Source organism: Dipodomys merriami, unplaced genomic scaffold (genome assembly GCF_024711535.1).
Source record: "Dipodomys merriami isolate MVZ:Mamm:240054 unplaced genomic scaffold, mDipMer1.0.p SCAF_14, whole genome shotgun sequence".
Lineage (NCBI taxonomy): Eukaryota > Metazoa > Chordata > Mammalia > Rodentia > Heteromyidae > Dipodomys > Dipodomys merriami.
Window position 1 is genome coordinate 25585152 of NW_027202715.1, and position 16400 is coordinate 25601551.

The 16400-nt window shown below is 39.1% G+C and overlaps 1 protein-coding gene across 12 annotated transcripts in view; it reads left to right on the forward strand.

Annotated features, from left to right (window-relative positions):
• Positions 1-16400, forward strand: part of Rhobtb1 (Rho related BTB domain containing 1) — a 129086-nt gene that overhangs the window by 99644 nt on the left and 13042 nt on the right. For all 12 annotated transcript variants that reach the window (XM_070021033.1, XM_070021036.1, XM_070021035.1 and 9 more), the window contains 3 exons: positions 8475-8660; positions 10839-11812; positions 14006-14124. In XM_070021033.1, the coding sequence (XP_069877134.1) occupies positions 8475-8660; positions 10839-11812; positions 14006-14124 (1279 nt within the window). The remainder of the gene's footprint in view (positions 1-8474; positions 8661-10838; positions 11813-14005; positions 14125-16400) is intronic.

A 16400-nucleotide genomic window follows, 5' to 3' on the forward strand; every position in this document is an offset into this window, starting at 1 on the left:
ACTTCTAAGTTAAGTGGTAAAAAGAAACTGAGGAATAATTCTGAAGGCTTCAGTGGATAATTAATTATTACCTCTCTTTCACTAGCTCACTGGTTCTGGGAGTCGAGAGGGAAAGGTCTCTTGATGAAGACATTCTGCCATTTACATTAATTATAACACACAAGATATATTCTTGGTGGATGTGAACTTATTATATTAGACAAGAATTGGTACTTTGTGGTTCATAGATAAGCCCCATAGATAATTTTTAGTAAATCTTCACAGCAGTCATCCCAGTAATTTTAATACTATCTTATATTTCCAGAATTCTCACACTTTACTTTTCCCCCAGAAATGCTTTCTGCCCCAATCTAGAGAGTGTAGTCGGAAGAATGAATTGCAGAAAGAGAAAGAAAATGATGAATTTTCTCTTAAATTTATCACCCTGGCTCTCCTTAATGAGTTTTGTTTGATTGAAGTGTATGTTAAAAAAAAAAAAAAAAAAAAAAGATGGTCTGCGAAATCCAGAGCTTCCTTAACGTTTAATTCTTGTGTGAGTTTCTAGAAATAATCCTCAATGTAATTTGCCTGTCCCTTTATATTTCCTAAGCTTCCAGAGATAATATAATTCCTGAAGAAGTTGTTAATCTATTGATATTCTGGTGTTACATGAATGCCCAGTTAGAAGGGAGTTAATGGATCTTTAGATAAATTCAAATAACTAAAGAAGAAACTAACATTAACTGGTTAACCACTGTCATATACCAGAGTAATTACATGGCAGTTTCTCAGCAATAACAAATAAAATGGCTCACTTTCTATGTTTATTCTTTGTGAAAACCCACACTGAATCCATGCCCAACTTACTTTAAGTCTAAATTCCTTTCTATTATACCTTGCATCTGCAGGCATATTTGTGTCTGCAGCTTGACCCTCTAATATTCAAAAGGTCTTTTATTTGATAAGTATTCATTGAAGTTGTCTTTTGTTACAAATTGTATTTTGACATGGCAAGAAAACCAATAAATACGGGACAAAAGTACCTGAAAATGAATTCATAGTACAATGGGGAAGACTACAACATAATTCAGCATGACTCATTGTTTAAAATGCTGAGCAAAAAGGTATCGGTTCCAGGAACTTGGAGGAGAGTAGTTATCAGGTCAAAAGTCTTAGATCATTCTTGACTTTACTTTGGTCAGATCCTTTGTGACCTTTCAGCAAGCTCTGGTGGCTTCAACATACATATAACACACAGGCACTTGCCAGCAGCTTTGTAACCCAATCTGGCCAAACACAGGCCCACCACCTCTCTTGGGATCCTTACTGATCCCCTGCTTCATTCTGCTTCTTCCTCCTTGACCCATGGCCACTCCCCTCACCAGCTTAATCTGTTCTCATGAGACCAATGGATTAGTCTTTTTTTTTTTTTTTTTGGGTCCGGTCATGGGGCCTGTACTCTGGGCCTGGGCGCTGTCCCTCAGCTCTTCAGCTCAAGGCTAGCGCTCTACCACTTGAGCCACAGCGCCACTTCCGGCTTTTTTCTTTTTGCTTATGTGGTGCTGAGGAATCGAACCCAGGGCCTCTGGCATGCAAGGCAAGTGCTCTACCACTGAGCCACCTTCCCAGCCCCGGATTAGACTTTTTAAAACATGAAATGTATCAAAACTTCCAACACATTGCCAGCTCACTCAAAGCAAAAGCCATATATCCATGAGTCCTATCCTCCTAGGTCCAGCATGCCTATACATAAATTCCGATTTTCCTTGTTCTTTCTCACCACTCTACTCCAGCAACCTGACCTCCATCCTCCATCAGGGAAATATCCTGAACAGGCTTTGGCCCCAGAGCCTTAGTACTAGCTGCTTCTTTCTCTCCACTGTTGTTGTTGTTATATTCTTTTTTTCCTCCATATGTCTGTATGTCATCTCCCTTCTGAGCCTTATAGAAATGACACCTTCTCAATGAAGCCCTCCAGTGATCTTATTTTCAACAGCAGCTTCTGCCTCCCACTTTGTCTGTCCACTTCCTGTGCTCTATTTCCTGTTTGGCACTTATCAACACCTAGTGTATTACCTGTTTTATGTGTCTTGTCTGCTGTTTTTGTCTTCTATTAGAATGTAGGCATGATGAAGACCCATGGTTTGTGTTTTCTATTAAAGCTCTGTCCCTCTTGTCTTGATATGTGGAGGTTTATCACTTACTCCTTTCTGGAAGAAGTGATTAGATGACTGTTGATTGAAACTGAATACGAAATGGGACAAGTCTGGTACCTTTACAGAGTCAAGGACATTGTTAAGGAGCCTGGGCAAAGTTGTTCTCATTGTGATCAAATGGTCTATTTGGTTGACAGTTTGCTCTTATAAGGTTGAGAAGGACTGGTTTTGGAGACTTCCCACCTGGCATTCTATCTAATATTGAAGTTTTCTCTATCTGCAATTAGTCCTGCTTTCTGGAGAACACCAGCTCCATAGGAAGGAAAAGTTAGAGGAATGAGAACAAGGTAGATTTGGGAGAGAATTTAGTACCACTCAATTTCACCTCTCTACTAGTTAACATTTAATTTTAATTCGTCCTGTGTTCCTTGGTCAGAAGTTAAATGAGATAGTTCAAAGTATTTTAAGAAATTGAATGGGTTTCACCCAACTTCATTTTCTGCTTGTCCTGGTGACTGTGTAAGGTATGGGAAGATTTTAATGGTATTATTATGTGATAATAGCCTGATCCATTGGATGATGTCACAATATTCTTTGGTAGGGCCAAAATGTGGTAGTAGAAGCAATCACTTTTAAGGTTCAAGTATTGTCTGCCTTCAAGTTTGGTGGCATTGTGGGATGTTGGTGAAGCTTACCTGTACTTAAGAGCATGCATTGCTTTGGCTCCATTTTGGAGGGTGGGGGGAGATTGGTTTAAAACGTTACTTCCTATTGCTGGGCACCAGTAGTTCACACGTATAATCCTAACTACTTAGGAGGCTGAGATCTGGGATTGCAGCTTGAAGCCAGCCCTGGCAAGAAAGTCTATGAGACTCTTATCTCCAATAGACTACCATAAAAAAAAAAGTTGTAAGTGGAGCTGTAGCTCAAGTAGTAGAGCACTATTCTTGAGCAAAAAAGCAGGTTGGGGACAGTGCCTAGGTCCCGGGTTCAAGCCCCAGGATCAAATGAAATGTTGCTTCCTACTAAAAATGCAATTACAAGCTTGGAAGAAATAGTTGCGCATGCTAATGACTCCCAAATCTGGATATATTTCAGGGTGTTTTGACAGTTTTCCCCATATAACACCTGTACTTAAGAAGCCTCACTGCTATTGGTAAAGTATTGACTTGATTTCTCTGCTCACAACCCAGGGCACTGCATGGTTCTGCCCTGCTCAACCTCTGAGCTCCTGCTAGGTGCTCCCCGACAGGCCTCTCCATCCTCCATGAGTGTGAGCTTACACACCCATCCATCTCCAGGAAGTCATGTGCACCATCACTGACAACTCCCACCGCATCTCATACACACTGGGCTGCTCCCCTACTAAAACCTTCCCAAGCCACACGTCATACATTTCTTTTCTGTGCCATGCCCCCAGCTGTTCCGTGCTGTTTTGATGTGTCTGTTTGCATAGCACTGTCAGAGACTATCTGCATGAAACAGTGTGTTGTCCACATGAATGGCTTTGAAAATGTTTCTGTAAAGAAGCTACCTCAGTTATCAGCCAGGAGAAGGAACTTGAAGCCCCAAAGGAGGACGCTTAATGTCTGTCCATCAACAAAGAAAAAAAATCCCATGAAAATGTAACTGTGATCTCTGTCCATATAAAGGATGTGAGAGTCTTTCCTAAAAACCTAAGAGTAGGCAATAGTTACATAATAATGAAGTCCTACCACCATACAAAAGTCTTAAAAACTCTTCTGCAGAAGTAAAGTGTTGCCTTGCTGAGGAAAAAAAAAGTCTTAAAAGTACAATTATGTGTTTAAAAAAAAGAGGGGATCCCAGGCAGAACTCAAATAAGTATAACTTTTAGCTTAGGCCAGTCAGAACTGAGCATATTGAAGAAGGGTATTTGGCCCACTCTTACTCTCTGGGGGGCTGGATGGAGTCTGCTCCCCTTTGCACTGCATACCACACAGCTTGATCTGATGCTCATAGATATAGGATAATTTCAGAAGCATCCTTTCAATTAATCAGTTAAGAAAACCCAAGACCCACAGCTGGATAATCGAGACAATACAGATAGACCCAGATAAGGGAAGAGAATATTTCCATTACTAGAACTTAGAAAATGCATTCCTAACTATAAAAGGGTGATGACTATTTCCTTTTCTCAGTCAATTTTTTTTGAAAAGATGAATCTAGTGCTTCACACTAGAGAAACAGTTTAGCTTCTGATTGCTTTTGCTAGTCTTTTGCCACCAACTTTTATTGTACTTTGCTGCAGACACTGTAAAGGCAGGCTTTGAGAATATGTGGTATTTGCAATTCAAAGTCTGGCTTAGGCCAAGCTAATGTATTTTTTTCCTAATCCTCCAATGAAGATTAGTCCCAATTTTGCACGCACCCTCTTATGTTATCCAAGTATCTTTGCCAATCATTCACATGCTATCTTTGGCCAGTGTTCCCCCTTGAAAAATAACTTTAAAAATGCTTTCTTGGTTCGTTTAATATCTAAAGAAAAATGGACACAACCAAGCTTGGCTTTATCAGCACCAGCATATTTGGATGACTTAGTTTCTTTTTGATCTCCCTCCTGTTGCCCTGTGAAACTGGAGATTCCCAATTGTTCCAGCACATTGATTTACTTTGGATCATTTCGTTAAGTAATCAAAATATTATTTCACGGGCATTATTTGATGTTAGTTCTGAAATGAAACTATTATATTGATAGTTCCCCCTTTGGAACAAGAACTCCTGTTTTTCCTTTTTTTAAAAAAAATCATGTTTATTTAGTCCACACGATTGGTCCATGCTCTCTCTTAGTTCTTTGTGCTTCTCTAATGAAGCCATGCAGCTCAGTTGTGAATTTTTCCAAGTAAAAATCAGTAAAATAAACATTCTAAACATCTTCCTCCCCCTTCTCAATATTCAAGTCCTGCAGTCCAGAGTCGTCTCCACCCAGTGCTCTGCCGCTGCGTTCTTACATCCTTGTGCTTTCTGCTCCAATAACTGTAGGATTCCATTTCAATCCTATCAGTCTTTTTACAGCTGAAATAGGACCCCTGAGGTCATTTCTAAACTGTTCCTTCTGCCTAATATGTGAAAATGTCCTTATCATACCCTCCCCAATTATTGTTAAACTCACTTTTTAAAATACATACACAAGAAAGTAACAGAACCATGGAAATGGGAATTGTAAGAACTTGCTCTTTCCTTTTTATCTTTCCCAGGAATGGCATTTTAAAACATGAGCGTATGTCAGACATTGAACAGTCTCCACACAGGAATGAATGTTTTGATTAAAAGTTATTTAATATCTCTAGTTCCTTGGAATTCTGCCTAAAGCTGGAGATATTCTTAGCTGCAGGTTTTGTGCCTTCTGTGACTAGATAGAAAAAAATGGCTCAAATCTTGAGGGGATAAATGGCATTCTCAAACAGGTACTTAATTGTGTAGGTGTTTATATCAGAGAGGATACTGATAAGTAGTGAGGGAAGAATGTACAAAAGGACTGTATCAAAGCAACACCTTTCTACAGCTCCATCTCTGGACAGATTGATTCTTAGCCTCTAGGTTGAAATCGGGTTTCAGATATTATATTCCTATGGCAGACTATGTGTGTAATCTGCAAATCTAGTTTCCTTGGCTTGCATTTTTATTTAGATACACCTGAATTAAATGAAAGACTAGTTGGTAGTTAAAATGTGATCTTATTGCCGGGCGCTGGTGGCTCACGCCTGTAATCCTAGCTACTCAGGAGGCTGAGATCTGAGGATCGCGGTTCAAAGCCAGCCCGGGCAGGAAAGACCATGAGACTCCTATCTCCAATAAACCACCAGAAAACCGGAAGTGGCGCTGTGGCTTAAGTGGTAGAGCGCTCGCCTTGAGCTGAAGAGCTGAGGGACAGCGCCCAGGCCCAGAGTTCAAGCCCCATGACCGACAAAAAAAAAAAAAAAAAAATGTGATCTTATTTTTTTAACTGCCTTTGTGTAAAACAAGGGAAATACATCCTTCTAAGAACCAGATGAGACTACAATAAAAAAAATCAAAATATACATCATTGCACAATACACAGAGAATTTTGACTAGTAAGTTCTTTACACTTCAGAAATAGTATTTCTTCCAGTTTTCTTTATGATTGTTTTGAGGCAAGGTGTTTACAGAATGTTGAATTATTTTTCCAGCTTTTTTCTGGCATTTCATTCATGAAGGTATTGATGCATAGTTAGAGGTCAGACCTGCATACTTCTATAGTGTGATGCCATTGTACTGCTATCCTTGTAAGATTTCTTCTTTTTCAACCCCCAGGGTCTTGTCTGTACTTGTTTACAGGTCATCTGGATAGTAGCTCCTGGGTTCAGTGACATGAGTGTTATCACAGTAACCTTGGCAACCAAACCAGCTCTGATTTCAAAACCTTACATGGTCAAATCATAAAATTCGATAGCATGATTGACATTTAGCTGCATGTCTGTCATATAAATTAAGCTCTAAAAAAAGACTCTTTATAATCCTGTGCCTTAATATGGAAATAGAAGGCGCTGATGACAACAAATTTTAAAATATACATGTTATACCATATTTAGGTACTAGATGCATTTCCTCAATTCTTTGTCTGTGACATTGGACCTCACCTATTGTCATACTATTTTCACTATGTCAGAATTTAGGATGACTTTTGTTTATGATCAGGACAAAGACTTCAGCAGAATTTCATCTGATACCAAATATAAATTGAATTTTGAATAATAGAAAACTCATCTTGTAAAAAAAATGTAAAATTCAAAGCTTCTTGCCTTTACTGAATACTGTTATTTATGCTGATTAGAAGGAAGACTGAACATAGAATGTTCCACTAACTACATCAGAATCCCGAAGACAAGACATATTCCCCTTTCATTTATAGATTTATGCATATTTTTACACATATTATCCCAACACCCAAGAAGCTTTGATAATACCTTTTTATCCAGAAGATTTTAACTATGCAAACTAATATGTTCATTGACTTTAGAGTCTCAGTTTTCTTTATGATTTGGAAATATTTTAAACTCAGGACTTTCCCTTTATTTGCTGAGGTCTAATGTTATTTTTCTTGGGTATAAATTTAAAGATTCGACTTGTGAGTTACTTTTAATGTAAGCACCCTGCAGTTTTCTGCATTGCAAATGATTATTTTTAGAAATTTTATGGTTGCCTGCATATATTTGTTTGTCTTCATTGATATGTAGGAGGGAAAGCTCATAAATGATTTAAAAAGAAGGTATTTTGATTCCTCCACTGATCCTTCTCATTACATTAACTATAAAGGCAATAAATTAACATCTAATAAAAATTAAAGGAGTTTATTTCTGAACTTAGCTCTAGGATCGTTTTGAATTCTTGCATATAACTATCTTAATGTGTATCTGTCTCATTGCTTTGAAAGTCATCATGCAGTATAGCTTAACCTAGAAACATGGCTTATAATTCCTACTTAACAGCTGTCCATCAAACACCGTATTTAAACAACTGTTTCATGGAAAAGTTCTCTGGGTTCTCAAATGTTAAGTTATTATGTAAATATCAGAAGATCCTAACGTCAAAACTGATTATGACCCAGTTTATCTCCACTCATTTTACCTGCTATGTATCACACATAACATTTGAGAAACCTGCTTCCAATATTTTCTCATCGTAGCCTTCCATCACTCTTTTACCTGATCTTATGGTAAATACTACCTCCTTGCCTTCTACCTAGTAAAAAGTCAAAATTCCTGCAAACTCAGGACCTTTCTTTTTGGAAACAGATGAGTGCTTATGCTCTGTACGTGTGAGTACGTGGGAAGAAGGGCAGAAATCCTTCTGTGTATTTGCTGACTGTTTGCAGCAAATACTCATTACATTTTCAGCAATGTGGAAAGTGTTTGCTTTATCTCATCGGGTTGAATCATCATCACCTTTTGTGTTTAATGAGTAAAAGGTCGTTTTTTTTTTAAATTGTTTTTCTTTTCTCTTGAAACTATTTCTTCTGAGCAGAAATAGTTCAGCATGTCATGATTCCAGGACTGAGTTAAGTTGGTATAACTATCTCTTCTAGAAGTAACTTCACTGGAAAAAAAACTTCAGTGCATATGCATTTTGCTGTGTGATATGGAAATGGACCATTAGGCTGTGTTGGTGCTGGAATGTGGGGGCTTATCCGGCTGTTTGCATGAATAATAATGAATATCTGGTCCTTTTTTTTTTTTTTTTTTTGGTTCCTGGGACATGAGCTGGCATTAGGTGAATGGAGGGAGGGGGAAAAGGTACCATGATAGTAAAAGAAAAAAGTGAGAAAAGGCATCACGAGCTTCTTTTGTGGTTTCCTTTTAGATCTGATGTTGTGGTACTCTGTTTTTCCATCGCTAATCCCAATTCCCTAAATCATGTGAAAACCATGTGGTATCAAGAAATCAAGCACTTTTGTCCTCGCACACCTGTTGTCTTAGTTGGCTGCCAGCTTGATCTCCGCTATGCTGATCTGGAGGCTGTTAATCGAGCCAGACGCCCATTAGCCAGGTAAGCCAAGGGCTCATACTTTGTTGCTCAAATTAAGAATCAGAGAGAGCAAGGGTCTCTGGATCCCCACACTCTGTGTTTCATTGGTTCTGGGACACCCCCCTCCCCCATCAACCAGCCATATGCTTTCAGTTAAGTGGTTAAACCTGAAGCGATTACCCTGACCCCCTCGCATTCCCACCTTCATTTCTCACGTCAGAATCCATCTTTGTAATATGGTTGGCCAGTGCTTAAGTGAACCCTCTAGCTATGAAATTATGTGACAGAAATGTTCTCTAATGTATAAAATAGTACATAAAATGTTAGCGGCCTGTAATAATGTCATTTTGACATCACGATTATAATAAAGTAAATTAATGCTCACAGTGAGTCAGGCATGTGTGGCTTTAAGAAAAATCAAGGCACTTCCTCATATTCATGAGCCTAACCTGTGAAAGAAATTCAATGGCAAGAGGACAGTGTCTAATCCAAAAATCATTTTGGACCTAACAGTTCCACAAAAAAGCCAACAAATGTCTTCAGTCATTATAAAGTGTTATATACTGTTTTAAAAAATACTTGAAGATTGATTTGTTTTGCTATTATACAATGCAGATATTAATTTTGTGGGAGAAATAAATGTTTTTGAAACCTGCTGTGCCTCAAATTCCCTTTGTACAAAACAGATTTGTCTTTTCGAAGTGTATATATATTTTTTCTGGAGAACATAACTTTTCAAAAATTTTTATATTAATACCTTGCTTTGATGTTGGCCTACTTGTCACAGAATTTTCTAGGAGCACCATTTTCTATGCTCTTAGTGGAAAAGAACACACTAGCATTCTCAATATGTTTTGAATAAAATTTCTGAAAGCATTTTTTGTTCAGTCTTCACAATCTTTCTATTCTTAAATCCATATTAAAAGCCACATGGGTATGTAGATGACTGAAGGAAGATTACAGACCTGTAAAGAGAGTGAACAAGACAGGCCCTGCTACATAGCAATTCTAAGACAATTTTATGAAGCAGGTTATTCAAGCCTTACTCTTTCAGATAGTAAATTTTATTTAAGAATATCAGTACCTAAGACAATGTCTCAGAATCAAGCACATGCTTTTTGAGGAGTTGTAATAACAAATCACATCTTTTCCGTGCTCTGGATACTATCTGTCCCTTTACCAGATTATTTTATAACCCCAACCCTACACTGATTGTATTGGCTTTACTGGCTTTGATGAGATTGTATGCGGTCATTGTGTATCAGACGAAAGGCCACAGGCTTTGTGAAATCAAAAGAAATTAATTCAGAATTGCCATTATATACTTGTGCTATTTAAGGACATTTCTTGCAGTAATAAGTATTCTTGAGCAAAATTTCACGACTCTAACCAAAAGATGATGAAAACCTAATGAAGGAAGTAGAAGAAGAGAATAAGATGAAAAATATGAAAGCCAATTCATGAACCCCCTAGAGAAAACCTAATAAGCTATTGGATATAGATCATTTATCAAGTATAGGAAAATCTACACTCAATTGCTTAGTAAAGATCTACAATAATTTGTAAATGTGATTCTAAGCAAACCCTTCTAACTTCCTGCCTGTTTCTGCAAAGTATAGAATGAAAATAACATATAGAAACTCAAATAAAATATGTAAATGTGAGATTTTAAAGTTAAAAGGTGTAGTTTAAATCTAAGATGATGATCATGATCATGATCATGATGATAATGATGGAGATGATGGTAAAGGTAGTATTAATGATGATATCATTATTGGAGCACAGTGGATCAAGTAACTAGGCAAGGTATTTTTTCTCACTTAAATCTTTCAGTAGTTCTTTAAAGTATAGCTACTCACTATTATTGTACCTGTTTTACAAATGGGAAAACCAAAGCGCAAAGACATTAGATAAACTACTGAAGAACAAATAGCCAATAAAAGGATTATACTTAACTTCCTGTGGTTAATACTGAAAGCATTTTTCACCTGTGGTTATAAATTTATATTTGGAAGACCTGTAATTCACAATGGGTTTTTTAATTGCTTATAGTAATACAATAGCGTCTTCAAGAGCCTTATTAAAGTCTAAATAAGACTTTAAATGCATAATTTAATTAGGTGTTTGGATAGGTACTGGCTAGTTATTTTTCTCTTCTAAAATAAGGCCAATTATAATTTTCTAAATATTTTGTTTCAGGCCCATAAAGAGAGGGGATATTTTGCCCCCAGAAAAAGGCCGAGAGGTTGCCAAGGAACTTGGTATCCCATACTATGAGACAAGTGTATTTGACCAATTTGGAATCAAGGATGTGTTTGACAACGCAATCCGTGCAGCGCTAATTTCACGCCGGCACCTTCAGTTCTGGAAATCCCACTTAAAGAAAGTCCAGAAGCCCTTACTTCAGGCACCTTTCCTACCTCCAAAGGCCCCTCCACCGGTCATCAGAATTCCAGACTGTCCTTCCACAGGGATGAATGAAGCCGCCTGTTTACTGGACAATCCTCTGTGTGCCGATGTCCTGTTCATTCTTCAGGATCAGGAGCACATCTTTGCGCATCGAATTTACCTTGCTACCTCTTCTTCCAAGTTTTACGATCTTTTTTTAATGGAACGTGAAGAATCCCCAAATTGGGGTGAGGGAGTCTGTGAGCAAGAGAGGCAAAGTAAGGATTTCCAGGAACAGATGCTGAGTCTTGACCCAGATGAGGAAGGACAGGAGGGCCCCCCAAGGACACCGCAGGCTGATGAAGGGACCTTCTCCAGCAAGGACTTGCCAGACAGTTTGGGACTGGAAGCAGAAGGCACAGTTGCTGAGATGCAGAATTTGTCAGGCTGGAGTAAAGGGTTCATCAGCATACACAAGGAAATGCAAGTCAATCCCATCTCCAAACGTGTGGGCACCATGACAATAGTCCGGATGGACTCGTCTGTACAGTCAGGCCCTTTCCGGACCTTGCTCCAGTTTTTATATACAGGGCAACTGGATGAAAAGGAAAAGGATTTGGTGGGGCTAGCCCAGATCGCAGAGGTACTAGAGATGTTTGACTTGAGGATGATGGTGGAAAACATCATGAACAAGGAAGCCTTTATGAACCAGGAGATTACGAAAGCCTTTCATGTCCGGAAAGCCAACCGGATAAAAGAATGTCTCAGCAAGGGGACCTTCTCAGGTGAGCAGGGCCTGTGGGGGAGCCATCTAGCCTTCCAAGGGTGTTTTATCAAACACTGCCAAAATGAGCAGAGGAAAGGATATTGCTGGTAACACTTAGGAATGCCCTTCCCCCCACCCCATGTAACTTTCTAAGCCATAGATGCCATCTTATCTAATTTTCATCCTACTTCAGGCCACTCTCTCCATCTTGCATATGGAGAAGCTGAGATACAAAGAGATTAATGTCTGCATGGTAACACAGGCAATAAGTTGAACCCAAGCTTTTGTGGCTGCAGAAATCTGTTCCCTAAAATCGCAATGGCTGTTCCTCGGGATAGATCAGATGTCCCTGAGCCCATCCCCAATCTGTTTGATCCTTAAAACTCCCTTCCAGGGTCCATTCATGACCAGCTCTCTTCTCCTTTGGCTCTTCAAGAGTGACCTCAGGCTACTGAAGTCCTGGCCTTCTATTCCCATGAAGAGTACCTTGTGCATTTCAACCTCTCTCCTGTTCTCCACTCTTAGACCCAGCTCCTCCATAGTTTCTATGCCCTTTGTCTTTGATAACTATGGCATGTACCACACACATGCTCTTCTGCATCTGCTTAGGCACACTGGTAGACTACAGAGAGTCAGAGTGACTGATTCTGGCTTGTGAGACAGTACAGTCTTAATCACATGCTGTATTTTTGTTCTAAACTTGTCCTCTGGGTGTGGGTGATTGTGAATGCCATTGCAAAAAATTAACTTCCTGACTTCTATTTATGTGGACACTTCTATTTTTGTCTTTATCATTCAATCCCCATCATGGTACATTTAGTAAGTGGTTACTTACTAAATCTCTTCATTAATTTTAAAGCTTATGAGTAATATTTACTAAAAGTATTTCCTATTGAGGTATAGAAGCAGTCTTGAAAGTTAATCAAATGAACATAGTACAAACCTATAGGAAATTAAGCAGTGTACTTTCACTAAATTAGTTGGATATATCATCCTCTCCTTGATGCAGAGAAAAACTCATGTGGGATTAGAAACTCAGTACTATTTTTTTTCATGTGAAATCAGCACCAGGTGCCAGTGCCTCGTGCTTATAATCCTTGCTACTCAGGAGGCTGAGCTCTTGGGATTGTGGTTTGAATCTAGCCCAGACAGGAAAGTCTGTGAGACTCTTACCTCCAATACACTACTCAGAAATAGCCAGAACTGGAACTGTGGCTCAAATGTTAGAGTGCTAGAAAGTAGAGTAAAATAAATTCAGGGACAACCCCCAAACCCTGAACTCAAGCCCCTGGACTGGCACACACACACACACAAAATGAAATAAACTTCAAAGATGATTAGGGAAATTTGAATTTGAGCTAGCTAGTGAATAACATTAAGGAATTATGTTCAGTTTTCTTAGGTGAAATAATTATATGTCCACATATTTATATTATGTTAGATAATATTCTTATTTTTAGAAAGTTTATAATAAAGTACTTAGAAGTGTCATATTATCTCTTAAAAACTCTACACACATACACCTAGAATCAAACATTGCAAAATGTTACTAATGGATAAATAAACTATCCTTGTATAGACTGAATATCCCTAGTCTGAAAATTCAAAATCAGAAATGTACCAAAGGCCAGAACTTCCCAGAGGCAAAGAGTGGAAAGTTCTCCATCTGTCTTCATTTGATAGGTCACAGTCAAATGTAGATACATAAAAAATAATGCCTAAAATTACCTTCAGAGGCTGAGTCCATGGTACTCTATGTGGTAGAGTGCTTGCTTATCAAGGACAAGGCCCTGATTTCCAGCCTAGTACAATGAAATTAATTAAATGGCTAACTAATTAATTGCCTTTGGGCTACATTACTCTGACACATAAGTGAATTTTATATTTAAACATTTTATATCAATAGGATGTCATTATGTATATGCAGATAAAACAAAGTCTGAACAAATTCAAAATCCCAAAACACTTCTGGTCCGCTGTTCTTCATGTATGAAGTATTTCCTACTCTGTGACATTTTGGTTCAGAGAATTTTGGTTGTAATGCATTTGAAATGTCTGTTTCTTAATGTGAGAGATGGCTGTGCCAAAAGTGGAGGCTGATACCATCAGTGAGTAGATACAGAAAAGTGACAGAGGTTAGTGGATGTGGGTAGAGCAGAAATCATGGCTTGAACTATCAGCAAAGCTGGCTCATTCGTTGATTCTTTGGCAGACGTGACATTTACCTTGGATGATGGAGCCATCAGTGCCCACAAGCCACTGCTGATCTGTAGCTGTGAGTGGATGGCGGCCATGTTTGGGGGATCCTTTGTGGAAAGTGCCAAAAGTGAGGTAGGTGTCTTATTAAATGACTAGTGGCAACCTGACTAATGTATGTGTCTGCTTAGGAAAAGTGTTTATCCAGCTGATCTCATTTCTCAACTACTTCTGTGAAATAGCTCCTCGAGCCATGTTTGAGTTGCAGATCTCCTTTGGATAATTCTGTAGCTTAAGGAGCTACATATTCTTCTTGGTCATTCTATTGAGCACATGTGTGCTTGACATGCAACTTATCTTTTCATATTTACATATTTTGTCAACCATGAGGCCTGGTCAGCTATACTGTTCACAAAAGGTCACAATATGATACCAAAATTATGTATGACCTGGGCATGGTAACACTTCCCTTTAATACTGACTACTCAGGAAACAGATGTAGAAGCATCTCAGTCTGAGGAAGGCCTAGGCAAATGCTCAAAACCCTGCCTAGAAAACAGACAAAATAAAAACTCAAAAAGAACCAAAGGTATGACTCAAGTAGTAAAGTACTTGAAAGTGTGAGGCCCTGAGACCAATCCCTAGTGCAAAAAAAAAAAAAAAAAAAAAAAAATCCAGAGCCGGGCGCCGGTGGCTCATGCCTGTAATCCTAGTTACTCAGGAGGCTGAAATCTGAGAATCACAGTTCAAAGCCAGCCTGGGAAGGAAACACCGTGAAACTCTTATTTCCAATAAACCACCAGAAGTGGTGCTGTAGCTCAAGTGGTAGAGCGCTAGCCTTGAGCTGAAGAGCTGAGGGACAGCGTCCAGGCCCAGAGTTCAAGGCCTGCGACTGACCAAAAAAAAAAAGTCCAGAACACAAGAGACAATGATGATTTTCCAGTTCACAAAAGTAAAGCGTTCTTTGGCCACAGAAGTTCCAAAAGAACTTGTGCTCTTAGAACAGAGCAAGCAGTATCTCGGAAACACTGCCCTTATCTTTTCCCAAACTCTGTTGGAAAACAATTGTATTCAGGCACTTCTAACTTTAGTCTAGGAGACAACAAGGACTTTTGTTGAGTTTTGCAACTATTTTTTAACCTCTTTAAAAAATAAAAAAATAAAAAAGCATGGGGACACCCCATCAAGTTTATTGTCCTAAGAAGCTTGTTCTGCTTATCTCAGCATCTCTCTGAACTTTCAAAAGAAATACAGAAAACAATAGCTAACTTTTCAAAAGGGGTGCTTATGGGAAATCTGAGCTGTCCCATTGTGACCTGGGACCCTGCATTTGCATCCCTAAGTGGGGAACCAATCCTAGAATCACAAGCCTGGGATGGCTGGGGTGGAGAAGGTCACTAGGGCACCCTCCTGCTTCCAGAACAAACTTGAGCTTCTCCTAAAACCAGCTCCCAGCACAAGGCTGTCTGCTGTTTTAGAGGAGGAATGTTAGAATTATCCCAATGACAAATTCTGGTGTCTGACAAGCTCTATAAATCAGGAGCTTCTCACTTGTAACTACGCTGAGGCTTGCGTGTGGTCAACGGTATTGAGGGCTTTTATTAGATGGTCCGGCTCTGCGAGGGTAACTACTTAAGCATTACGGAACTTAAATAACAACTCCTTCACTTACAAGTTGATGGCCTCGGATAACTGACTTAACCTTTCCGAGCTCCAATCTCCATCTGGAAGACCCAGTAATACCACGCAGTGTGCAAGTCAGTTCTTGTCAAGCACTTCTAAGCCTTAAGTAAATGGGTACCTGCCACCAGTCATGGTGGATGGAGATTATATTCCTTTCCTTTTACTTCCGAGGAAATTTTGTGGTAACCACTGATTAGTAAAAACCTCCTCCAATTGCCATTTTATTGACTGCAGTTGTCAGAGACAAAGATCTGGGAAGCTAGCTCCTGGTCATGTTCCAGCATACTGAAATGGCTCTGCTGATGGTTCAGCGGAGAGCCTGCTGTTAACTGGGCAGAGCAAAGTTGATCAAGGTCAGGAACCCAGGCACAAAGAGACACTGTCAGCACTGACCTCATGAATACTAATCCCCTTTATCCCTTCACAGAATGGACTGTAATCTTCTCCAGATTAAACTGCGCATTCGAGGTGACCAAAACAAAAACTTGGCAACAAATGTGAACGTACACATGTTTTTATTTTGTGTTTGTGTGGGGTTTTTTTTTTTACCTTCCTAGAGGTGGCCACCTGGTTAGTGTGCCATCCTGAAATGATGCACAGCGAGAGAAAACAGAAGCCACATTTTGAGAGGTCAAATTGGGAGTCTTTATTAGAAAGCTGGTGACTGCAAATGGATTCTTGTCACCTGCAGCCCTGGAAATACACTTAACACTGTCCAAAAAAAAACT